The sequence below is a fragment of the Bos indicus x Bos taurus genome, chromosome 23 (genome assembly GCF_003369695.1).
Source record: "Bos indicus x Bos taurus breed Angus x Brahman F1 hybrid chromosome 23, Bos_hybrid_MaternalHap_v2.0, whole genome shotgun sequence".
In the NCBI taxonomy this organism is placed as follows: Eukaryota; Metazoa; Chordata; class Mammalia; order Artiodactyla; family Bovidae; genus Bos; species Bos indicus x Bos taurus.
This window is the reverse complement of record NC_040098.1, coordinates 52,725,107-52,750,461: the sequence shown is the minus strand read 5'-3', so window position 1 is coordinate 52,750,461 and position 25,355 is coordinate 52,725,107. Positions and strand designations below refer to the sequence as shown.

Genomic DNA, 25,355 nt, shown 5'->3' with positions numbered 1-25,355 from the left:
TAGCCCAGAGGATTTGCCACGACTCGGGCTTTTCATCACATCTGGGATCTGAGACAGCAAACTACTCAACAGCCTTGACGCGGATTTGCGGTTTCTGATCATCCAGGTCTAATGGTTGAGGGGAAAGGCAGGAAGGTTTGGCAACCTCTGGCTGGCTGTGCTCATTGCTGTCAGAAGTCTATGAGGCTCAGAACCACGGAGCCGGTCCATCCACGGGAGTGCTCAGGATGGGGCTCCAGGAAGATGAGCCGGGGCGATCCAGGCTCCAAGGACTTGCGGAGGCCTGCCCTCTTAGCTGGGGCGCCCCTGACTTCTGGGGCTCTGCTCCCGTGGTGTGGGTGCAGCGGGCCCCGGCATCTCCCCAGGGCTCCGGAGCTGGGGCGGGGGGGACTCCATCCCAGACTGAGGGAGCTGACTTGTCCCTGGGCCCGGGAGGCGGCCCATCTGTGGGAGGCCCGGCTGCCTCCTCGGGGAAGGCATCCCAAGCAGACCCATCTCGGTCCCGTTTGTTCGCCCATGTGCCGGTCGCCAGCACCCCCAGTGCCAGGCTGCGGGCCAGCCCGGGTGCAGAGCCAGGCCTTTCCCGGCTGCACCGTGGCCTCGCACTGGCCAGCTGGGGACCCCACGAGGCCTGGCGGGAGGATGTGGGGACACGAGCCGCGCCTCGTGCGGTAGGCGTCAGGCCGGCAGTGCGGGCAGCTCTGTCTTCTCCTGCCCTGGCCCCGGGAGACGAGGCCGGGTACCAGGGGCCTGGCCCAACCGATGGCTGCCCAGCAAGAGGGCTGACCTCCGACCGAATCCACGCACAGCCTGGGCCAACTGTTCCCTCCACCTGGCCACCTGGCCGAGGATGGACAAGGGAACAAGCGCCCAAGCAGAAGAGAAACAACCTTGCTGCGGTCCCACCTGATGCCCGGGGAGCCCCCAGAGCAGCTCCGGGGGCTGCCATCCGTCCAGGGCCCACAGCAGGACCCAGCACCCCTGCAAGGAAAGGACACCCCAAGGACCCAGTGACAGAGCCACAGCCTGTCCACCACACTCAGACCCAGCGGGAAGGACATCCTGTTCCCTGACCCCTGACCTCAGCCTGCACCCCGGCTCCGTAACCGCAGGTGTCGTGGTGCCAGGGAGGTTGAGCAAACGGGACATTCTTGACCCCGACGGCAGTTACACACGTCAGCACTCTGAACTGAGGTAATTATTAGTTCTGTATTTATTAGCTGAACCCCTTTTGAGTAATAGCCTCTGGGGACATTTATAAATGCAATAAAAGGTGCATCATTGTTTACTGCAAAATGACGAGGCTCTTTCTGGGTTTTGGCTGAAGCAAGCCCTCAGGCGGGCAGCCTGTCTGTCCAGATCTGAGAAGGTTGAGGGCAGCCTCCGCCTCTGCTTCCTAGGACGTCAGCAGGAGCTGTCTGCTGACCTGGACCCAGCCAAGATAACCTGAGCCCGGATCTCCAGTTGGGAACCCCAGGATGACTTGTGACGGAAGAGGGGTGTCTGCAGCTCAGACACCCTTCAGGCCTGGCCCCTCGGCTGGCAGAGGGCTTTGGGCACAGCCCAGTGGGGTTTCTTAACCAGTCACAGGGGATTGGAACCCACCCCTCTTTCAGGCACAGTGGATTCGACAGCATCAGGGTCCAGACCCCTCTGGACCAGCCGCGGGCTGTTTGTGGAGGGCTCTCAGAGGGACCCAGAGGCGCCCCACATCCCCTACTGTCTCAGATGCCACCATCGAGTCACTTTAAGTCACGCAGCAGACACAGGACAGACATCCTCCAGGGGTAAAATAGAGAAAACAGGCACAGGAAGACCAGGCTGCCTCACAAATGCCCTTCTCACTCTGTGACCGCAGGGCCACGGACGGGCTCGCCGGCCTCGAGCGCTCACCGTCCACAGACCTACACGAACGGCAGAGTCTTCGGGAATATTCCCGCGGCCGAGCTCAAGCTTTTGTCTGCCACACGGCACTAGTGGAGATGCTCGGTATGAGAGAAACAGCTCTGGAAATCGGCCACCGGTCCAGGTAAGCCCCGGTCAGGCCCAGCGACCGGCAGCAAGCCCAGTCTGCACGGTGAAGAAGTCCTGCTGCCGCAGGACACAGGCAGCTTCCCGGGGGGGCCGCCTCCTTTGTGCAGGGATGTGAGTAATATGTTCAGTTGCTTCATTCAAGTGCTCTGGAGTAAATCTGCTCTTGAATTCCTCCGACTACAAACTGTCCAAGTTAGAAAACCAACACACCACCTAAAGCGCAGGCCCGCAGTCAGCAGCCAGGCTCCGGGGGGTGACTGGGCACCAGGACCCGCACCAGCCCTCCGGCCTGGCCCTCAGTCCAGACGCTGCCCACAGGCCGTGGCCCCCGACGGCTCCCTGAGCAGCACAGCTTTGCCCTTTTGGAGGAGGAGGCTGTGTCGAAGGCCCTGAGCATGGCCAGGGCAGAGGCAGCCTCTGGTCCTGGGGAGACATTGCCTGAAGGATGCACGGGTCACGTGACCACACGTGGCCACCCCACCAGACGGGGGACACACGAGTTCCGAGAGATTCCGAGAGACCACTTGCCCACACGCCCTGCCCGTGGTGTCTTCTGCTGTCGCCCCATGCAGCCGGTGAAGTGGTGGATTCCTCCTGGACGGAGAGCCAGGCAGCAGCCACTCTGGGCCTGGCAGGCACACCTCTGTGCTCACCCGAGACGACAGCAAGCCATGTCACTCCTTCCGTCGAGGGGAAGTCAGCTGGACACCGCACATCCTCCCTGCAGAGGCGGACACTTCCCAGGCAGCGGGCAGGCAGGCGGCCGTGCACCCCCAGCCCCAGGGCCACAGCTGGAGGCGGGCCACAGGGAACCCCTCAACCGGCAGCAACAGAGTCTCTGAAACACAAGATAAAGGGCCGTGTGACTGTGGTTGTCCCCTCCCTAATACAGGTGAAGGGTGCCATTCTCAGCAGTCTCGGTAATTCCGACAATTTTGCCCAATGGAAGTAAGTGTTTTGAGGAAAGAACACTTTTTGAATGTGCTCAAAGGCACCATCTGAATCTCCCCAAGTGCACAGGGGCGGGGGCAGACTCTGGAGGCCGAGGAGTCTGGTTCCCTGACCGGCAACCCTTGTCTGAAGCCCAGGACAGACGGGGCTGGGGAGTGCCTGGGAACCATCCACACAGTTCCTACCACTGGAGGCATGACGCCCTCATCCGGGGCACGTGCAATGACTTGGGTAAAAATCAGTTGAAAGAAAGACACAAAGTCAGCAAATTAAGCTCAAGTTAAAGATGGGGTGGGTGTCCTGAGCTGAGGGAGGGCCAGGGAAGCTCGCTCGGGAAGAAGAAGCACAAGGAGAGGCTGATGCAGGAGCCTGAGAAGGAGGGAAGGGGGAGAAATGGATTCACAAAAACCAGAAAAGCCGCATTTTAGGAGGGGGCGGGGCAGGTGCAGCAGAGGCCAGCAGTGAGATTCCTTAGTCCCAAACGATGAGACCAAATCCTCATCAATCACCTTAGATCATCGTACAAATTACACAGTTTACTGTGAGGTGGGTACTTGGGGCGGTGGGTAGAAGGAGTGCTTCAGTACCTTTTAACTAAATCACCTGGAGTCTGATCTACAGACTATTATATGAATTATGCTGCAAATCAGGGTATGTAGGTCTTTGCCAACACGCATATCACATTACTCACGCCAAGAAGTCGAAATTGCTGATTCTACTGATTGTGCAATTAACTTATTTGGTCTTTAAAGAGAAAATACCCCACCTACTTAGGAACTATGGGCGGAATCCTGAAAACCCGGGCTATAAATGTGACCTCTTGAACTTCCCACAGGATTTTTGATCTGTTCAACTAAGAAAAGTCACTGCAGAGATACTGTTAAAATGAGAGTAACAAATAAGTTGTATATTCCTTCTTTCTTAAGCAGAGTTGGGCAAACGAATGGTAAGCAGAATTCATCTGCTCGGCTGTTTTTCTAGCCCAGTGATTCTGTTTATCGTCGTTGTTGTTCAGTCACTAAGTCGTGTCTGCCTCTTTGCGACCCCGTGGCCTGCAGCACACCGGGCTCCTCTGTCCTCTACTCTCTCCTGCAGTTTGCTCAAACTCATGTCCATCGAGTCGGTGATGCCATCCAGCCATCTCATCCTCTGTTGTCCCCCTCTCCTCCTGCCTTCAATCTTTCCCGGCATCAGGGTCTGTTCCAATGAGCTGACTTTTCACATCGGGTGGCCAACGCGCTGGTGCTTCAGCCTCGGCATCAGCTCTGCCAGTGAATATTCTGGGTTGTCTTCCTTTAGGACTGACTGGTTTGACCTCCTTGCTGTCCAAGGGCCTCTGCACTCGGTTTAAGTGGAATCTTAAGTGGCTTATGCACAGAAGTGATTTAACCCTTTTAAGTTGGTGTTTTTCTTTTCCTACCAGAAGCCTCCATTTTCTGTTTTTCTCTCAATCATTCTTTTTTGCATTTACTCCTTGAAGCTTCCTTCAAAACAGGCCAGGGTTCTGGGGAAAGGGCCAGATCTATCTAAGAATAAGGGAAGGAGGCATGTTCCTGTCTGGATCCTCCAAAAGCCTGTCTGAATCCACTTACTTCCAGGGAGCAGAAAGCCCCCTCCAGCAGTGGGTCGCTCGAGCCAGCAGGCTGATGAGCAAACTCCAAAGAACTGACCGAATCCCTACCTCGCCCCGTACACCAGAAGACAGGCCGGAGTGGCAAAGACACGCGTGCGGAAAGCAAGCCCAGGGCAAAGCACAGGGGAGCAGGAGAGACTGTCTTCTCTGTGCAGGCAGGGCTCCGGTGAGGCGCGTGGAAACTCTCTGTGCAGATCAATTCTCTCTGTAAATATTGTAAACTCCTCTGTGCCTAAATAGTAGGCAAAAGGGGAAGATATTTGTGACCTAACTGGCTAATGATAAATGAAAGCTGTTAGAAAGCCATTTTTAAAACATCTAAAAATAGAAATGAACCATGGTCAAGGCTAGCATGTTTTCACCCTAAGCGGCAAGTAGTCTATAAACACCTTTCATAATACAAATGCGAACTTAAGAAAAGAAAGACCTGCTGTTTTCTGTCTGTTGCAGAGACTGCAAGTCTGATAGTATGTGGTTTGGTGAGGCTGTGAGGAGATTGGCTGTTCACACAGTGTTAATGGGGCTGTAAATTGGTGCACCTTTTCTGCAGGGCAGTTGAGCAATGCCTATTAAAATGTAAAATGCACATAACCTTTGACCCAGCAAAACCACTGCTAGGAATTTATCCCAAGGGCGCACTATTCCAGCTGAGCACAAGGGCACGTCTTGGGGTGTGTGGGCAGCCCTGCCTGTGGCCCCCCAAACTGGGGAGGGGGTATGTGCACCAGTGCATGGGTCCAGTTTAAGTCAGCCGGGGCACAGCCTCGCGGCGGACCACCGGGCAGTCAGGAAGGGAGTGGTGTGGAAAGCCACGTGTTCCGCACACCGACTGTGGTCCTGTGCGTCTCCATCCACAGAAGTGCTCACAGAGGAAATGGTCAGAGGGGTTTTACCAAACACTCACATTGTAGAGTTACCTGGAGGTTGCTGACAGGGCTGCAGAGATGTGGGTGTGGGGAAAACCATTTATCTTTCATCTTATGCATTTTTATTCTGGTTGGAAGAACCTTTTTTTTTTTTTACCATTATAGTCCATTGCTTTACAATTTAAACAAGCCCAGTTCACTGAGAGGGAAGGAAAACAAAGGAGGGAGGGAGGGGAGGCTGCAGGTGAGCTGGGACAGAAACCTCATTCTTCTGAGACGAGCCCTGGGCCCGTGAGGATGGAGACAGAGGCCAGCGCATCCCACACCTGAGCGATGGCCCCAGACTGCGCAGACGGAGCACTTCGGGTTCTATGGGTGGAGCAGGGAGTGCCGGCTGCTGGTCTGGGCCCTGTCGCTGGTCCCGGCAAAGCCCTGGGGGTGAAGTCCTCGGGGACTGAGGCCGGCACCTCCTCCCGGGATGCACAAGCGGGAGGGTGTCCTGCTTCTGGCAACGAGGCCTCGGAGCACAGAGCCGGGAGCTCGCAAGCTACTGCAGAGAGGAGCCCACAGACAGGAAGGTCTCCAGGCCCTCCTGGAGGCAGGGGGGGTGCTTCCTGGCAGTGGCGGCCTCTGCCACGCGCACGCTCAAGCTTTCACCAGATCATAGAGCTTTCTGTCGTCCCCCTTGAGATTCTGGTCGCCGACAGGAAGCTAGACGAGTTTTTATTTTTCACTTATTTCTCAAGGTTAAAGTTATACTTGAGGTCTATTTCTAGAAGACAATGGATTGGTGGAGAAATTTCTTTTTTTAAAGAACTTTTTTAAAAAATCCAGAGATTTTTAGAAAGCTTTAAAAATGACTTCTATGGAAAAGAGGGAGGGGGCAGGAAGAACAGCATGTCAGCTCCCCCAGCCGCTCCACCCCAGCCCCACGCTGAACCCTCCGCGGTGACAAAACAGCCTCCCACACCAGGAGGTTTAAACATTAACGAGCCTGTCGGGGTGCTGGGCCCGGTAGCCCGGCCTGACCAGGAGCCAGCAAGCCTCGGCTGGACCCCTAATTACTTCTTGCGCAACTTCGGGCCGGGCGCCCAGATCACAGGCTCCGGGTCGGGGCGAGGGCCCGGCTCTGCCAGGTTGCATAAGCCTTCACATAGCAGCGTCGTTAGTCACAGAGTCTCAGAACAAAGGGCCATTCTGACCAGGGTGGGGTCTGCTCTCCTGCTCTCCAGAGCCGAGACCCACCTTCTCACAGTCAGGGGGTCCCCTGCTTCCGGAGCAGGGGGGCTGGAGGACTGCGTGCGGAGAGTCTGGTTCTTGCTGCTGTTTCCGCTGTTTAATCTCCCACCAGATCAGTACGCTTTGGTCCCGGGCCCCCAGCCTTGCTCACCAGCTGGGGCCACACCCCCCAGGGGCTCCAAGCCTCCCCAGGTCCCAGCCCATCCTGGCCGGCACCAGGCTGTCCTCAGGCCCCAGGGCCTTCGTCCATCTGGAGCAGTTTCTGCGAAACCAGCTTCTAAAGCGTAGCTGCCCTGGTGGCTACTCACACAGCACACACACAGAACCTGAAGTTCAGGGGCAGAGCACTGGCTTCAGCAACGACCTGGTTCAGTCCACTGACGTCACAGACGGAGGGACCGAGGCCAGGGCAGCCGGCAGACAGTCGGCTCTGCACACGGCCGGCCCGATGAGGCCCCGCTGCTGCCTGGCTTCTTGGGCTACCCGGGAACCTCGTGCTCCCTGCCTCCCTGTGACTTCAGTGTCTGCCTGCGCCTCCCCTGCCCAACGGCTCACCTGGAGAGCCCGCCCCAGAGCTGGGAAGATAGTCACGGCAACACTGCAGCCTGCAGGTGAGTCTGAAGAAGACAGCTCTTCGCCTGGACGGAGCCTGGGGCAGCAGCGCAGGGCCGGCGGGCGGCCGCCTCCACCTGCGGGGACACTGGCCGCGGGCCGCTTGGGGTTTGGCTGGAGATGCTGGACTGCCAGGAGTGCCTGCTACTCAGAAACACATTCGCCAAAGTTTCCGGAGAAAAGTCCTGAGTTTCCTATGATTTTGCCAAGAGAATCCGGTCTTTCCACCTGTGATTTATCGCTGAGGCCCCGAGGATGGTCAACGCCAAGCTGCCCCTTCCCCCCTCCACTCACAGCTCACTGCTGCATCGCGGCAACAAGGGGAAAACCTCCTTCACGTTAAACCCGCTTCTCTGATGTGAGAGCGGGACCAGCCGGGATCAGGGAAGACCATGGATACCGACAAATGCAGTCTGGATACTTTACCACAGAGCATGTCTGTGGATTCATCAGCTGAAACCCAAAGGTGCCAGCTCGTGGATTAACGTCAGCCCTTAGGGAAGCCTCTAGTGACAGATCAAAGAACTCTTTTTCAGCCTGTTGTCCAATGAATTGGGCTGAAACATCTTCTGCTCAGATGTCGCGTTCTGTGAGGCTTCTCTCTGGCCACCCTTTCCCTGTCTCGTCCTTGCTTTATTTCCCTCCCTGGTACTCATCATCACCATAACATCCATGGAACTTATTTGTCCTTGTTTAGTGTCTGTCTTCCCCACTGGAACGAAAGTCCAGGAGAACACAGATTCCTTTCCGTTTGGTTCACCATGGTGAACACCCCAGAGCTGAGCACAGAGGCTTCAGAGCTCTCAGGAGACAGTCACCAGATGGAGGGAGAGAGGGACGGATGGGGGGATGGAAGGAAGAATCCATTGTGAAGATGAAATAACCCAGGAGAGTGAGGGAAAATGTTAGATGACAAAGTCAATAACCACAGTTATCTCAGCAGGTGAGATGGCAGTCTGAAGCCAGCAAATGGAATTTAACAGGCTGTGTAAGTCAACCCCACACTTAGACTCCAGGAAAACAATTGCACAAGCACGAGATGGAAAGATAACGGCACGTGCAGGACTGAAGGCGCCTGGGAGACAGCCAGCTTGACCTGAGTCCAGAGGACGCCAGCCCGTCAGAACGCCTGGTCCCTGGGGTCCTCGATAGTTAGAACAATCACAGTTTCCGGTGTACAAGCGTCCCATATGCATCCCTTCATTCAAATTCACACCTTTCCAAACACACTTGCGATATTCGTGTGAGCAAGTCTGTTCCTTGCATTCTGGCTTTAAGAACAAAGATTAGAAAGAATCTAAAAAAGAATGAACGTATGCAAATGCATAACTGAGCCACATTGCTGTACACCCAAAATTAACACAACATTTAAATCAACTATACACTAATAAAGTGTAATTTTTTTTAAAAGAACAAAGATGAGAGGCCATCTGAATGTCTACCACTAGGCACTGACATGCCATGGGTACAAAACAGTCTGTAAATAAGAATGAAGACTCTGAACACACTTATTTGGAGCATTATCTCAGGCAGGTTAAGTGGTGTGCATGTCTGTGTGTGTGTGCTCAGTCGCTCAGTCGTGTCTGACTCTGTGCGACCCCATGGACTGTAGCCTGCCAGGCTCCTCTGTCCATGGGAATCTCCAGGCAACAATACTGGGGTGGGTTGCCATTTCCTTCTCCAGGGGGTTTTCCGACCCAGGGATCGAACCCGGGTCTTCTGCATTGCAGGAAGATGCTTTACTATCTGAGCCACCAGAGAAGCCCTAAGTGGGGACAGGGATCTAGGGAAAAAGAAAATAAATGTCAATTTTGCTTAGATTTCAGTACAGCCTTGATTTCTGGGTGATCTTTGACCATTCACTTGGGCTTCATCCAAGTGTCCATTAGAGACGCAGAGCAGCCGGCCCGGCCCCAGACCCACTGACGCACAGTCTGCATGGTCACAGGTGCCCAAACGATTCCCACATTCAGCTGGTAACAAGTCTGCCTACAGTGCAGGAGACCTGGGTTCAATCCCTGGGTCAGGAAGAGCCCCTGGAGAAAGAAATGGCAACCCACTCTTGTATTCTTGCCTGAAGAATCCCATGAACAGAGGAACCTGGTGGGCTATAGTCCACGGGATTGCAGAGTCGGACACAGCTGAGAGGCTAACACAAACTAGCCTCTGAGAAGTTCCATTTACAGAAGAGTTTCACCAGCCTTCCCACCTCATCCACAGCCCAGGAGAGTGGCCTCCGTTTCAGCCAACCTCCTTTCTCCAGCTCTTGTCCTGGGGGCCAGGGAGCCATGCATCCCGGTGGCCTTGGATCCCCACCTGAAGGCTTGCGGGACACACTGGGGAATTCCATGTTTGCAGGACACCGCCATCAGCTCCAAGTTGCAGGCGGCTGAGCTGACACAAGAGACTGGTGCCTCTGCCTCCCCTGGGCGCTGCTGGGCGGATGAGACTGGCTCTGGTTGGGCGCGCCGCTCAGGTCAGGGCACCGGCTGGTGGTCATGATCTGTTGTCGCCTCCTAGGTTCAGCCCAGCTGCTGCAGTCCAGACTCAGCTGCGTGTTCTCCTCCAAGGACACACAACAGGCAAGGCTAACCTAAAGTCGCCCGGGGGTTCCTTCCAAGTTCAAGGCCACGGAGCTCAGCAGGACTGCCCCTTCACCACAGCACGAGCGAAGCATCAAGGCTCCAAGTGGGACTGACGTCACGGGAGCCATCCATCCCCGCGGCCCCGCTCCTCTTCCCAGAACCCACGGCATCACTGGGCGACTTCCTCCTCCTCCAGCCAGGCGGCCGGGCTAACCCGTTCTCTCTCTCGGCAGTGATGGGCGGCCCGTGGCCCTCGCCCCGTCAGGACCTCAGAGCCAGAAGTGAAGCGCAGGCTGGCATCGTGCAGCATGGAGCAGGGTGGGTTGGGTCCCTGCATTGCCGTCACGTTGAGAAGCAAGGGCCCCACAACGGGGCAGCATCCTACAGAACCTGTACCCCGCTGACCACAACCTGCCCACCCCGGAAGTCAGACCGTCCAAGAAAACACGTAAAGGGCTTTCTGATGCATATCAGAAACAGTCTGATTCTGTGAGACTGAGCAGTGGGAAGAGCGCTGACCTCGGGGCTTTCTGATGCATTTCAGAAAGAGTCTGAGTCTGTGAGACTGAGCAGTGGGAAGAGCACTGACCTCGCAGCGGGGTCAGATCACCAGCTCGCACCACTCAGGGAGCCGCGGGCAGACACCCCATCAGGAAGATGGGCAGCATCAGCGTTCAGCACAAAGGGGGCTTCCCAAGCTCGTCTTCTCCCCCTGCTGCATGGAGGAGCCTCACCTGCTACAGCACAGAGGAAACCTGAAGACAGTTCAGTGAAGTCAGTCAGCCACACAGAGAAAGATGCTGTGTAATTCCACCATATGAAGGCCCTAGAGTCATCAAATTCATAGGAACAGACTAGGAGGGTGGGTCTCAGGGGCTGAGGGAGAGAGCAGAGTGGGCTTTGTTGTTTAATGGGGACAGAGTTTCAGTTTTCCAAGATGAAAAAGTTCTGGAGATCGGGTGTAGGACTAGCCTGTGGACATAACAATGATTAAGGTGGTAAATGTTGTCCTGTGTGTATCTTACCACAATTTAATATAATAAAAAGATAGGTAAATATTTGGCCTAAACTTGCTCACACACAGATTATTCCTAGGAGAAAACACAAAAGCTGACAATGCAGTCCCTTCAGGACAGCAGGACCAGGGACCGAACCAGGGAGATTTTTCATACATTTTGAGCTTTTAGCAATTTTTTTTTAACCATATACATTTCTCAACTTGTCAGTTTAAGAGAAAAAAGTCTGGCCAATAGTCCCAAGTCCCTTTCTGTGGAACCTGGTAGCTTAGGTTTGGGTTTTTTCCCCCACGTACAATTGTCAGGTTGTAAATGGAGGCTCTATGTTTGCAGCTTCATTCTCTCGGTACTCACATCTCTGTAAGTGAGGTTTCTCAGAGATCTGGGAAGCTTTTATTCACAGGACCCCGGAGCTGCAGTCTTTGGCGCCTGAACAGAACACGCCGATGGGCCGCACTGCTCCTGCTGCGTTCCCAGTAGGGCTGGGTCTGGGACTCCACCCCCAGCCCGTCCCGCACCCCACGTTAGTGGGCATGCTGGGCGTCAGCACAGGGCCGGTCCTCGCTCAGGAGCCTGCGACTGGCCTCGGCACTGCCTGCCTCCCCTGGTGCTCGTAAGGGGCCTGCACGCCGCGCAGCCAGCCTCTCAGCCACCACCTTGCTCGCTGCTCGAGGGACCGACTGCACCAGCTCTGCCCTGTGGGTCCAAAGCCTGGGTGTTACCATGACCAGGCTGCCCGCCCCAGACCCCAGCCCCTTCCCTCGCGTGGCTTCTTGAACCTACACGTTACCGGGGGGGAGGGGCCCCTGCACCGGGGGGCGGGCAGAGAGGACTTGGGGCTTCTCAAGAGTGAAGAGCGGGGACCTCCCCGCTGGTCCAGTGGCTAAGACTGTGCTCCCGATGCAGAGGGCCTGGGCTCGATCCCTGGTGCAGCAGCAGCAGCAGGGAACTAGAGCCCACATCCCACAGTCAAGACCTACTGCAGCCAAATAAGAGTGTGAGGAGCGGCTGTCCGCGGTCTTGACGCCTAGACTCTGGAACGGACACCTGGGGGCTGGGAACAGGACAGCAGGCTGTCCCACAAGGCACCGGAGCCGGGCTGAGCCCTCTGGACACGCCCCTCACCTTTCACGGTCCGGAGGTTCCGCGTGGCTGGCCGGCGGCACCGGCTCTGGGGGCCCTCGCAGCGGTCTCGGGGGTGACCCTGCGTCGCCGGAAGCAGAGCTGGGAATGGGCCGGAAGCATCAGGTGAATGGCTCCTCACTCGAGTCTAGAAAGCAAACGTGCAGAGTCAGTGCAAAAGTAAAAAGCATTTACTTTTCTGAACGAGACAGTCCTTTATGTACGTGAACAAGAATAAAAGTTTATCTACTCTATGACCCTGGAAATGTACTGTTGTGGATATAGAAAGCGGAGGAAAAAAGAGAGAACTTTATGTGTAAAACCCTTCTGGACTGTAGAATAACTCACAGTTTTGCCCTCACAAATACTTCTTGAGGAAACATCTTCAGAAATGGCAAACGTGAGACATGCCCCCCACAGTCTCTGAAGAACGCAAAGACAGGCCGCTGAGCAGCCGCCACACGCCCCAGTCTCACTGTGGCCAGTCCTGGCCCCGCGTTGTCCTGGCACACCGTCCCCGCACGAAGGAAGACAGACGCGCACGGGGACTCGGGGGGTCGTGCTTCCAGAAAGTGGGGCGTAAGTGGACACACATGCGTCGCCCCCGTCTCTAATTTCACGCATGATGAGACCCCGCCACCTCAGGAGACACGGTTCATCCTCCCGAGTGGTTTCACAGCAGCACACAATACAGACGTTCCGCAAACTCGGCTGATGAGCGGGCAGCTTGGTTTCGGGGGTTTGCTGTGGAGACGGCGTAGGCGTCACTGTGAACGGCAAGGAGAGGCCTGCAGAAATCCTCTCCTCCATAACAGCAGCGTCAGCGCTGGCAGCGACCGGCGCCATCAACGCTCCTTGATGGCAGTTCCCCAAGGCCGCGGTAAGCCGCGAGCCTGCCTTCAGGAAAAACGGCCTCCTCTCAGGAGGAACCTTGACGCCCGCGTCCCCTCTCCTCCACCCTTTCTGCTTGGAACCTTGAAAACCAGGAGCCTGGGGGCCTCAGAAGGAGAGAGCGGACTGGAACCTCCCCAGAGCGTTCTCCTCTGTGGCTTCTAGATGGTACTATGAGAGACCCCACTGTATCTGACCCACTCACATGAAAGGCGAACAACCTTTCCCCCAGGACGCTTGTGAGAAACAGATCAGGGGCAGTTGTGTAACGTCACGATTGCCTGAAACCGTGGTAAAAACAGAGCAAAAATGGGCTGAGTGATGAGATGTCCTCAGAGGGCTTCGAGAAACTCTGATGTGTCTGCAGGGCTCCAGGAGGCTGCACGTGTGTGCAAGGCTGTCTCGTCCCGGGGAAGACCTGAGAGTTCTCACGTCTCACCTCTGGCTGACCCGGAGGCTCTGCGCCAGTGAGTGATGCTAAGGCAGCGGGGCCATCCTGCCCCCCTGGGAGCTGAAGGCATCATCCTGCATACACGAGGACCTTGGCAACATGGAAGACCTCGGCTCCAGACACCGAGGAAATGACTGAGCGGAGACTTCAGTGACCACGCGTGACAAAGAACCCAGACTCTACAGAATTAGTTCCATGTAAGAAAAGCCACTAAACAAACAACAGAAGCAACAACAAACAGTAACGACAACCCCTGGGTAGGAGGGAGAATTTAATAGAGTTGCCACGTTATATTATTTAAAACATGCAATTTTCAAAACAATATTGCAAGACCTGCAAAGAAACAAGACATTATGGCCCCCACACAGGTATGTTGTTGTTTAGTTGCTAAGTCGTGTCTGAGTCTTTGTGACCCCATGGACTGTAGCCCACCAGGCTCCTCCGTCCATGGGATTTTCCAGGCAAGAGTACTGGAGTGGGTTTCTGTTTCCTTCCCCAGGGGATCTTCCTGACCCAGGGATCGGACCCCTGTCTCCTGCATTGTAGGCAGATTCTTTAGGGATCAAACCCGCATCTCCTGTATCTCTTCTATTGGCAGGAGGATTCTTTACCAATCGTGCCACCAGGAAAACCCCACACTCAGGCTGGACTAAGGCTTTAATCTGGCAATCTTGAATGTGTCCAAAGAACTAAAGGCAACCATAGCTAAATAACTAAAGGAAGTGTGAGGAATGTTTCACCAAATACAGAATATCCATACAAGGATTTTTTTTTTCGAAGACCAAATGGCAAATCTAGAAAACAATATTATGGGGCCTCCCTGGTGGTCCAGTAGCTGAGTCTCCATGCTTCCAGTGGAGTGGGCACAGGTTCCATCCTTGGTCTGGGAAGCTCCATATGCCCCAGGGTGTAGCAAACAAAAAATTACAAAAACTGAAATGAAACTTCACTAGAGCTCCACATCATGTCAGAGCAGGGAGAGGAAGAACTCTTAGTCTGTAAGATAGGTGAGGTGTCCAGTGTGAGGGACAGAAAAACAGGCAGGAAGGACAGTGCCTCAGAGACCCCTGGAGTCTGCTCAGGCAGTTACACTTCCTCTGGGCGTTCTTCAGGGGCGGCAGGCTCTTCCCCGTGGGTGCGGAAGGGAGATGCCCTGCCCCTGGTGCAGCTCAGCCCCCATCCGTCCTCATTTGTGACGTCAGCACGGCTGTTCCAGGACAGACCACGAGGCTCAGGAAAGGGCTTCATCATCTGGACTACGTCACCCCACCTGTGCTTTACCCGGCATCACTGATTGGCCCAGATGGATACAGGCAAGGCAAGCCGAGCATCCTTCATAAGCTACAGGTGCAAGTCTGCAGACAAGATCCTCCAGTTTGCAGCCCCAGCTCTAACGCAGCGGGTCACTGTGGTGCTGGAAAGGCCGTGCCACGACTCCTTCCCTGGCTGGCCAGCCAGCAGACGTCCAGCAAGGCCGGTGCGTGGCTCCACGCGTCCCTGTGTGCTGCGTGCCCTTCTCCAGCTGACCATCCCTTACTCCGTAAGATGCTCCTGTGGTGTTTTTTTTTTTTTTTAATTTCTCATTTGGAAAGTAGTAACAAGCAATTTTTGTTTTTCAAAGAAAATTTAATGTCCAAAATGTCTAAAAAGAACTCATGGTTTCCAATGTTATATTCCTTTTCCTTTAAATTCTGAGCAGGAAGTCCAAAGTTGATGGTCACAATTTAACTGGCACCTTAGTGTAATCTGATTTTTTTTCCATTGCATTAAAAACCAGATGGTAAATTATTAATCTATAGCACTGAGGGGAAATAGCTTTCATCATATTTTTATTTTTTACTTATAGCTCATCAAGTTTCCTTGGATTAGATGGCTCCTTTCGGGAGCAAGAGAATACCCTGATGCATCCATTTATCCTTCACAGCATCTTTCCACCCAGACAGTGCAGTTATGGATAGAGAAAGCAAACCTTCTAATCTCCCATTTGAAAGCTAGTGACTTATCCTTAAATATGACAAAATACACCACAAATAAGTTTCATTCTATTTTAGAGGAAGTACTGAAAGAGATGGGAATACCAGATCACCTGACCTGCCTCTTGAGAAACCTGTATGCAGGTCAGGAAGCAACAGTTAGAACTGGACATGGAACAACACGTTGGTTCCAAATAGGAAAAGGAGTACGTCAAGGCTGTATATTGTCACCCTGCTTATTTAACTTATACACAGAGTACATCATGAGAAACGCTGGGCTGGAAGAAGCACAAGCTGGAATCAAGAATGCCGGGAGAAATATCAATAACCTCAGATAAGCAGATGACACCACCCTTATGGCAGAAAGTGAAGAGGAACTAAAAAGCCTCTTGATGAAAGTGAAAGTGGAGAGTGAAAAAGTTGGCTTAAAGCTCAACATTCAGAAAACGAAGATCATGGCATCTGGTCCTATCACTTCATGGGAAATAGATGGGGAAACAGTGGAAACAGTGTCAGACTTTATTTTGGGGGGCTCCAAAATCACTGCAGATGGTGATTGCAGCCATGAAATTAAAAGACGCTTACTCCTTGGAAGGAAAGTTATGACCAATCTAGATAGCATATTCAAAAGCAGAGACATTACTTTGCCAACAAGGTCCGTCTAGTCAAGGCTATGGTTTTTCCAATAGTCATGTATGGATGTGAGAGTTGGACTATAAAGAAAGCTGAGCGCTGAAGAATTGATGCTTTTGAACTGTGGTGTTGTAGAAGACTCTTGAGAGTCCCTTGGCCTGTAAGGAGATCCAACCAGTCCATTCTAAAGGAGATCAGTCCTGGGTGTTCATTGGAGGGACTGATGTTGAAGCTGACGCCACCTGATGCAAAGAGCCAACTCATTTGAAAAGGCCCTGATGCTGGGAAAGATTGAGGGCAGGAGAAGAATGGGACGACAGAGGATGAGATGGTTGGATTGCATCACCGAGTCAATGGACATGGGTTTGGGTAAACTCCAGGAGTTGGTGATGGACAGGGAGGCCTGGCGTGCTGTGGTTCATGGGGTTGCAAAGAGTCGGACACGACTGAGTGACTGAACTGAACTGAACTCAATTCTAAAAGAGTAACAGTTTTAGACAGAGTTATAAATTTTATAAAATTTAAATTATACAATGTTTTTCCATAAAGTTGAAATATTAACTGAAATAAGTCAAAAAAGCATGCTTACTTTTTGTTGTGTTTCTGCATAAGAAACTTGAAATTGCTTTTCTTTTTTTTTTTTTTTTTGCCAAATGTTATGTTGTCCATTAGTGACATTGAACTCTTTTATATATAGGTTTTCATATTTTCTCTCCAGTGATTTGGTTACTCACATAATTTGTTCCTTGATGCTTGAGACAGGGTGCTCAGGGCGGGTGCACGGGGACAACCCAGAGGGATGGGATGGGGAGGGAGGTGGGAGGGGGGTTCAGGTCGAGGGACGCATGTACACCCGTGGCTGATTCACATGAATGTATGCAAAAACCACTACAATACTGTAAAGTAATTAGCCTCCAGTTAAATTAATTCACACAAAAAAAGAAAAAAATAGATTTTCTTTCTCTTAATAACATATAGAATTTTACCTTATTAAAATTAATACTGGGCTTTCCAGATGGCTCAGTGGTAAAGAATCTGCCTGCAATGCAGGAGACAGGGGTTTGATCCCTGGGTCAGGAACATCCCTTCGAGAAGGAAACGGCTACCCACTCCAGTATTCTTGCTGGGAAATCTCATAGACAGAGGAGCCTCATGGCTACAGTCCATGGGGTCACCAAGAGTAAGACATGACTTAGTGACTAAACAACACACAACATAATTAATATTATTTTGTTGTTGTTGTTCGATTTTTTCCCTTCAAAGATGAAGCTTGTTAACAAGTATATAATCAAACTGATGCATTTGATCTTATGCTCATTCCACACTGTAGCACACATATAGTCCTGTTCACTCATTTTCATTGTCAAACATATCTTGTCAGACCTCATTCCTTCACTTTTCCATACAAATGTTAGAGACACATTTTGTCTAGTTAAAAAGAATTAATGAGATTTTGCTTAAAACTGTATTAAAAGTATGCACTGATGTGGGAGGAATTACCACTTTATTTATTATTGTCTTATTAATCATTTTTACATTTTGGTTTTACATTCTGTTCTTTGATAGACTATTATTTTTTAAATATATTTTACCTTGATTTGCTTATCCTTAGGGATATTATATGTTTGTTGCTGTAAATAAAAATTTCCCCTTATTTTTATATTAAAAGTCCTGCTAACTGTTTCATGTTGAATCTTTTGAATTTTCTATGTACAGAAGCATTTCATTTGTAAATAAATAATTCTACTTTCTTTTTCCATAGGACATGTTGTAAAATGCTGAATACCAGAAATTACAAAAGTTAGTCACTCAGTTGTGTCCAACTCTCTGCAACCCCGTGGACGGTAGCCCACCAGGCTCCTCTGTCCCTGGGACTTTCCCAGCAAGAACACTAGAATGGATTGCCATGCCCTCCTCCAGGGGATCTTCCCGACCCAGGGATCGCACCCATGTCTCCTGCATCTCCTGCATCGCAAGTGGATTCTTTACATCTGAGCTACCTGGGGAAGCCCATTTCATAACATAAATAAGTCTAATGATAGCTAAGAGAACTTAAGATTTGAAAAAAACAGTCTTATAGTAGGTATAATGGAAGATAACTAGTAGGGACATAGAAGCATTTAAAGGTGTTAATCTCGGAAAATGCACATTGTGCAACTCGACCCTCCTTATTAACACTGCAGGGAACACAGAGATAGTGAGCTCACATTCAATGGCAGTGCCCTCTCCACATGCCTCAGAGCCCCTGGAAAACCCCGCTGCCCGAGTGCGGGAGAGGGAAATGAAGAAGAATATTCTTATTAGGAATAATAATTATTGGAATATTATTATTAGGAATATATTATTATTATTAGGACCTCAAAGACCCTGAAAGAGTTCCAGAGACCCCAGGGGGCCACAGACCACAGTTTGAGAACTCTGCTAGAGGTAACTCCCTTCAGAAACTTCAGAGATGCTGGTCTTGGAGGCAGAGTCCGGGCAAAGACCCCAGAGGTCACTGGGGCTTTCCCGCAGCCTTTGGGGCTTCCAACCCTGGCTTAGAAGGCTGCGTGCTTTGAAGAGGAAAAGCTTCATCAAGCTGCGGGCCTTGTCCGCAGCTGCAGGCTCTGAAACAGAGAAGACGCCCGCGGGCAGCCCCAGCCAGCCAGCTTCCTGGAGCTCTTCCTTGGTTCCCAGGGATGAGCCAAGCTGTACCGTCAGTTTCACACACGTGCAGACCATTCTGGAGACAGTTGTAAACACGTGGACCATACTGACTCAGTAACGGGGACATTTGGCTCCAGACTGTGCTGAACTTTGCCCATTCCAGAAATATCCTGTAAGACATTCCCAAGGTTCTGAGTGATGCAAACCACATTTATCTACTTAACAGAGACAAAAATGAGGCCAAAGCAGGACCTCAGCTTCTTCCCGAGAAGAAAGATGCATGAACAGCAACCCTCCTGAGAAGCCCGCCTACCCCCAGCGCTCAGCACTCCCTCTTGGGCCTTGGACGCTCGGCAGTGACGACGCTAGGAGAGTGCTGGGGAGATGGCAGTGGGGCATCCCCTCATTGTCCCGGGGCTGCTGGCAGGCCGAGCCCTTCCTCAGCTCTTGCTGGGGGAACATCACTGTGTTCACCCCAGAGGACAGGAGCTGACATGAGATCATTGTCCTGAAGCACCATCTGCCTTTGTTTCATGAGGGAGCTTCCTGGCTGTGTGGTCAGCTCGGGCAGCCCTGACAAAGGACCACAGACGGGGCGGCTTAGGCCACACGTGTTCATCCCTCACAGTCTGGAGGCCAGACATCCAGCATCAAGGTGTTGCCAGGGCCCGGTTCCTCCCGAAGCTTCTCTCCTGGGCTTGGAGACGCTGCCTTCTCCCTGTGACCTCGCGTGGTTCTCCTCTGTGTGTGTCTGTGACCTCACTCCTCACAGGGACACTGGTCCTGTGGGATCAGAGCTCGCCCTAGTGACCTCCTTTCATGCATTGGAGAAGGAAAAGGCAACCCACTCCAGTGTTCTTGCCTGGAGAATCCCAGGGATGGCAGAGCCTGGTGGGCTGCTGTCTATGGGGTCGCACAGAGTCAGACACGACTGAAGTGACTTAGCAGCAGCAGCGGCAGCAGTGACCTCCTTTTAACTTAACCACCTCTGTAAAGGCCCCACCTCCAAACACAGTCACAGGATCCTGGGTGCTGAGACCCAGACGTGATTCAGGCCAGAGCACTGTCTATCCTGTGACCCCCTTACACTCCCCCAAGTGTTTTCCATGTGAGTCAGGCAGCCAACATGTCCGGCCCACTCACCTCTGACTCGACAGCGCTTAGAAAGTTTCCTGGCCCGTGATGAGCGTTCAATATGCATTTGTTGAAAATATGAAAGTTCTGCAAATATTCACATGCAGATCCATCAGCATCACAAAGGTGAAAAATAATAAAACAGAATCCTGCTTCCAAGTGGCTCAGTAATATAATTTCATAGTAACAAGTGATCGTTTGTTCTCATACAAAGTATTACACAGAAACGATTGCTACGTTGCTATGAATTATTATGCCTTAAATTATTCTCTTGGTGGTAACAAAATAATTCTATGGATTTACTTAGTGTCTTTTCCCTATTTTAAAGATAAAGGAACTAAACAAACTTTTATAGTATCCTTTTCAGAACCAGATTTAGGACCCATTTACAAAGTTGCTCACTGAGTAGAGTGGACTTTAAACTGCCCCTGCCTGGAGGAAGACCTGTCCCCTCAGAAGTGGCAGCACTTACGGGATCCACAGCACGTGCAGATCAAAGGGAAATGGTTTTTGGCCAAAATTTCCCCACACGCCGTCACATGATTCAATGTCATATGTAAATGAACTTTAAAGCGCGAGTGTTTAAAGCAGGAAATTAGACAACTCTGAACAGCAAAGCAACAGGGCGCCCAGCAAAGCCGGCGCGTTTCTGTCTCCTCCCCACGAACCACAGGATCTGGACCTGCATCTGGAGGTACCAGGCTGCATCTCCGACTGTAAGTCAGCGCACACTGGGTCTAGAAAATGATTCCTCCTGGAAAGCCAGGAGGAAAATGATCTAAAACAGCAAGGCGGTTCTGAACTCCACAAAACTGGCCGGGAGCTTCAGAAGTCCAGGGGCTCTCGCTGCGGACTCGAGGGCTCTGGACACACGGATCTGTGAGGCCCCGGGAGCCGCGGAAGCAGAAGGGCGGCTGTGCAGCTGCCCTGGGCCGTCCCGTTTCAATGCCGCAGGGACAATCTCTCTGCCACATTCAGGGCAAAGGACAATTTTAGGAAATGCAAACAACCTGGGGTCCCACTGCCCTGCAGATAACCTGGCCTACAACAATGCAGCCTGGAGAAAGACGTCACTCCAAGAAAGGGCACGGGAAAAGGAACTTGTGAAAATAAAATGCTCCCATTTCAGGAACCAAGTCGATGCGATCTGGATGATCCCTGTCCAGGTGGTCCCCCCACCATCCTCACCCTCCTCCGCCCCAGGAGCAGGAGCTCAGTTTCACCTCGGAGGCCCCTCATCACCAGCATCTGCTAAGTGGCCCTCGTGGGAAACCAGGAAACCTGAGACACATCCTTCGAGAAAGAGGACAGCACCCCTCGCCCCTGCCCCCACCCCGACCCGGCCCCGCCAGGCTCGCACGCAGGCAGAGGGGCGGGCGATTCCCAGGCCCTGCGTGAGTTCTCCTGGAGCCCCCTCCCCGGCACCAGGGGCAGGCCCACGGCCAGAGGACCATTCCTCGGAATTTCATTCAAAACAGAAAGTATTTGAAAATCTTATTTTCAGGTTCAAATGGTGATAACCCGGAAAAGCAGGAAACCTTTGATTTTTTTTTTTGTTTGTTTGGGTTTTCTTTTCTTTGTCCCCAGACAAAGGGAATTCTTTTAAGCATAAGGAGTTTAGCAACCTTTCATCAAGCTGATAAAAACAAAGCAAGGAGGGCAGTTCTGGGCCTTGAGGAGCTGGTGTTAGCTCAAAATCAAACGGGAACAACAAGAATGCTGAAGCGCGGCGCTGCTGCCTGGGGGAATCTGAAGTAAAAACGAGGCCCGAGATCGTGCTGGACGAATGTCAAGGTCGTGTCATCAGCGGCCAAACAGGGCGGACAGAGCTGCAGCGCTCCAGCTGGGGTGTCCCTCCTACCTGACCCTCACCCCCACTGGGAGTCCACGGCTGGAGGAGCAAAGTGGAGGCCGGGACCCCACTCAGCAGCCGCCACATTGAGCCCAGCGCTGGGGGGACCCCTCCACCCCCAGACTCTGAACCAGACTCTGCCATCCACGCCTCCTTGAGCATACATTTTCCTATCTCAAAGTGAAGACAAAAGACCATTTTATAACTTAGGCATTGCAAAGCAGAGACTTTGGATAACATTTGAAACGAGAAGAAGTCCCAAGTAGGATGGAGAAGAAAGGAGAGTTTACGCCGACTCCGCAGCAAGCCCACTCTACTTAAACCCTACCTGGTTTCTGAGTACGAGCGGATACGTTTCGATCAGTGCTTCATAAGGCTAACTTTTATAAACTGCAACCATCGTTGCAGCTCTTCACCGTGAGCCTGAGGGTCCAGGGATGGGAAAGCCAGGCTGATGGAGGAAATGCATCGCTTTCGCGCTCGCACTACCATCAGCTCTGAAATGAGGGCTTCTCTACTCACAGGAAAATTCTTAGTTTTCAGCCCTCATCTCTTTGACAATGTTTTGACTTCACCAAAAAAAAAGACCCATGGAGACTAGGAAGTAATACTTCATCCCTATATACCAGCCCTTCCTCCTTCACCTAGCTTTCAACTTACTCTGTACTGAGATACAAATCTCCAAAGTTTCACAGGTCCCAGGTTGGGACAAAGAGCAAGAGAGAAGGTAGAAGCCATCCAGCTTTGTCACAGACCCGAGGAGCTGTCACCCTCTTAGACCAGGATGACACAGGGTTTCTGGAACACTGAATATTCATTGGAAGGACTGATGCTGAAGCTGAAACTCCAATACTTTGGCCACCTGATGCAAAGAGCTGATTCATTGGGAAAAAACCCCTGATGTTGGGAAAGATTGAGGGCAGGAGGAGAAGGGGACAACAGAGGATGAGATGGTTGGATGGCATCACCGACTCAATGGAGATGAGTTTGAGCAAGCTCTGGGAGTTGGTGATGGACAGGGAGGCCTGGCGTGCTGCAGTCCATGGGGTCGCAAAGAGTTGGACACGACTGAGCTGAACTGTCCTAATCAGCCAAGGTGGAAGACGCACGTCCACATCGCCGCATCGGGGCTGTGTGACAGGAATGCATCTCACCCCACGGTCCCGGGGGAGGGGGACGCGGGTGATGATGTGGGTCCTGACGAAGCAGCCCCATGAGACGCTGCGGGTCCGGACAGAACATTGAGCTGGAAGGGCTGACTGTGCGGCCTCGGGGAGAGTTGCTAATAGAAGTGCAGGTGAGTTGATGCTTTCCATGCCTGGACCTGTGATGTCAGCATTCATTATGCACACTGGGGCTGCTTACCACCCCATAAGCTGGAAGATGCGGAGATTAGGGGTGAAAAGGCGGTTTCCAGAGCTAAAATACAATTACTCACTTGCCAGCACCCTGAGGACTCCATCTCCAAGTCCTCTCCAGCCAAAAGCACAGTCTTATGTCCTAAGTGGCCAAAACCGCCCTGATTCCATCCTTGATTCTTATGCCCATCTGAGCCAGGGTTGGGCAGCCTGGGGATCTCTAGGGAACAGCTGCTCGTCCGTGTCCCAGTGCCTGCAGCCAAGGTGAGGAAAGAGCCGGGTATGTGAGGAGAGGAGAGGGAGACCCCCACAGCTTCAGGCCCCTCGGCAGGGGCGTGCAGAGAGCCCACATCAAAGCCAGCTCTTCACACCCAACCTCACACGAACAGTATTAATCTGTCCCCCTCCCTACCCTTTCCCCACCCCAGCCCTGGGCTGCATGCTGCATTTAGAGATGGGGAGCTCAGCTGTGCTTGACCCTCAGGGGGGCACACTCGGAAAACGTGTGCTGACTGAGCAAGGCAGGTGCTCCCCACCCCGCGCCCCTGCTTCTGCAGCCCACAGTAAAGGTGACAAGCCCACGTGCTGCGTCTCCCCCCAAAGCTGCCTTATCACTCCAGGAACCCCAAATGCATGCATCTCCCCCAGCCCAGGCAGGAGCTGCCTTATTACTCCAGGAACCCCAAATGCATGCGTCTCCCCCAGCCCAGGCAGGAGCTGCCTTATCACTCCAGGAACCCCAAATGCATGCGTCTCCCCAGCCCAGGCAGGAGCTGCCTTATCACTCCAGGAACCCCAAATGCATGTGTCTTCCCCCAGCCCAGGCAGGAGCTGCCTTATTACTCCAGGAACCCCAAATGCATGCGTCTCCCCCAGCCCAGGCAGGAGCTGCCTTATTACTCCAGGAACCCCAAATGCATGCATCTCCCCAGCCCAGGCAGGAGCTGCCTTTTACTCCAGGAACCCCAAATGCATGCGTCTCCCCAGCCCAGGCAGGAGCTGCCTTATCACTCCAGGAATCCCAAATGCATGCATCTCCCCAGCCCAGGCAGGAGCTGCCTTATCACTCCAGGAACCCCAAATGCATGCGTCTCCCCCAGCCCAGGCAGGAGCTGCCTTATCACTCCAGGAACCCCAAATGCATGTGTCTTCCCCCAGCCCAGGCAGGAGCTGCCTTATCACTCCAGGAACCCCAAATGCATGCGTCTCCCCCAGCCCAGGCAGGAGCTGCCTTATCACTCCAGGAACCCCAAATGCATGCGTCTCCCCCAGCCCAGGCAGGAGCTGCCTTATCACTCCAGGAACCCCAAATGCATGCGTCTCCCCCAGCCCAGGCAGGAGCTGCCTTATCACTCCAGGAACCTCAAATGCATGTGTCTCCCCCAGCCCAGGCAGGAGCTGCCTTATGACTCCAGGAACCCCAAATGCATGCGTCTCCCCCAGCCCAGGCAGGAGCTGTCTTATTACTCCAGGAACCTCAAATGCATGTGTCTCCCCCAGCCCAGGCAGGAGCTGCCTTATTACTCCAGGAACCCCAAATGCATGCGTCTCCCCAGCCCAGGCAGGAGCTGTCTTATTACTCCAGGAACCCCGGGAAGGGAGCCCTGTCCATCAGACATGTTGTCCACCTGATGAACAGACACTGAACAACCCCCTCTGTATGATCCCCTCATACTCAACATCCATCTCTGATTCTTTACATTGGAAAAAAGGTAATAAAGATGGTATCTGTCTTAAACTCATTGGTAACACAGTACTTAGTGATGAAATTCTGGAAACATTCTCATTAAATCAGGGAATAAAATACCCACTCCCACCAGTATCCTTTACCGTCGTCTAGATGCTGCAGCCAACGCGGTAAAACGTGACTCAGAAATACGAGGCACAACGTTGGCTGTGTTTCCCAAACACGTTCCTTGGAGCTCTGCTCCTCTGAAATGTTAAACACAGTGAGGCACTTTCTTTGCTTCGAGACTGCTGAAAGCCTTAAAAATCCTGACGTTCACTAGGAGTCTCCAAGAGGGGACCCATTATCCAGCGTTTCCCAAAGTTTTAAATACTGAGTTGTTTTTTCCTCTAAGAACTTGAGAAGTCTTGTGTTCTTTGGGACATTCTTTGGGAAGCTCTGACTACATTTGTTTCTAGTCCTCAGATAGTTTATGTATTTAGTCAAATATATCCATTTCTATGAACTAAAACAGTAGTTTAAAATAAGAGCTTCAGAGTAAATAATAATAATAAGTAAAAGCCTTTTTAGGTTTGAACCCTACATTCTAGACTGACTGAGGGATGATCCTTCACCTTCCTGGAGCTTCAGTTTTCTCATCTGTGAAGCAAAGATCATGACATCTCCCTTACA

General features: G+C 52.4%; 1 protein-coding gene across 1 annotated transcript; it reads right to left on the bottom strand.

The window, feature by feature from the left end:
* Positions 1 to 1,190: 1,190 nt before the first annotated feature.
* On the bottom strand, positions 1,191 to 23,368 carry LOC113881857. The gene is made up of 3 exons (XM_027524988.1): positions 23,077 to 23,368; positions 12,062 to 12,206; positions 1,191 to 2,872 (listed from the first exon to the last, which is right to left on the bottom strand). The coding sequence occupies exons 1-3, from the start codon at positions 23,098 to 23,100 to the stop codon at positions 2,709 to 2,711; spliced, it is 333 nt and encodes a 110-aa protein (XP_027380789.1). The 5' UTR covers positions 23,101 to 23,368; the 3' UTR covers positions 1,191 to 2,708.
* Between the last annotated feature and the right edge of the window lie 1,987 nt (positions 23,369 to 25,355).

What these genes read in the sequence shown, in the direction of transcription:
- LOC113881857 (XM_027524988.1), bottom strand. Translation starts at nt 23,100, where the DNA reads ATGGAGTCCTCAGGGTGCTGGCAA. An exon ending in AGTCCTCAGGGTGCTGGCAA is followed by an intron (nt 12,207 to 23,076) that starts GTGAGTAATTGT and finishes TTTGCTTTCTAG; the next exon opens with ACTCGAGTGAGGAGCCATTC. An exon ending in GAACCTCCGGACCGTGAAAG is followed by an intron (nt 2,873 to 12,061) that starts GTGAGGGGCGTG and finishes CTTGTGTTTCAG; the next exon opens with AGACTCTGTTGCTGCCGGTT.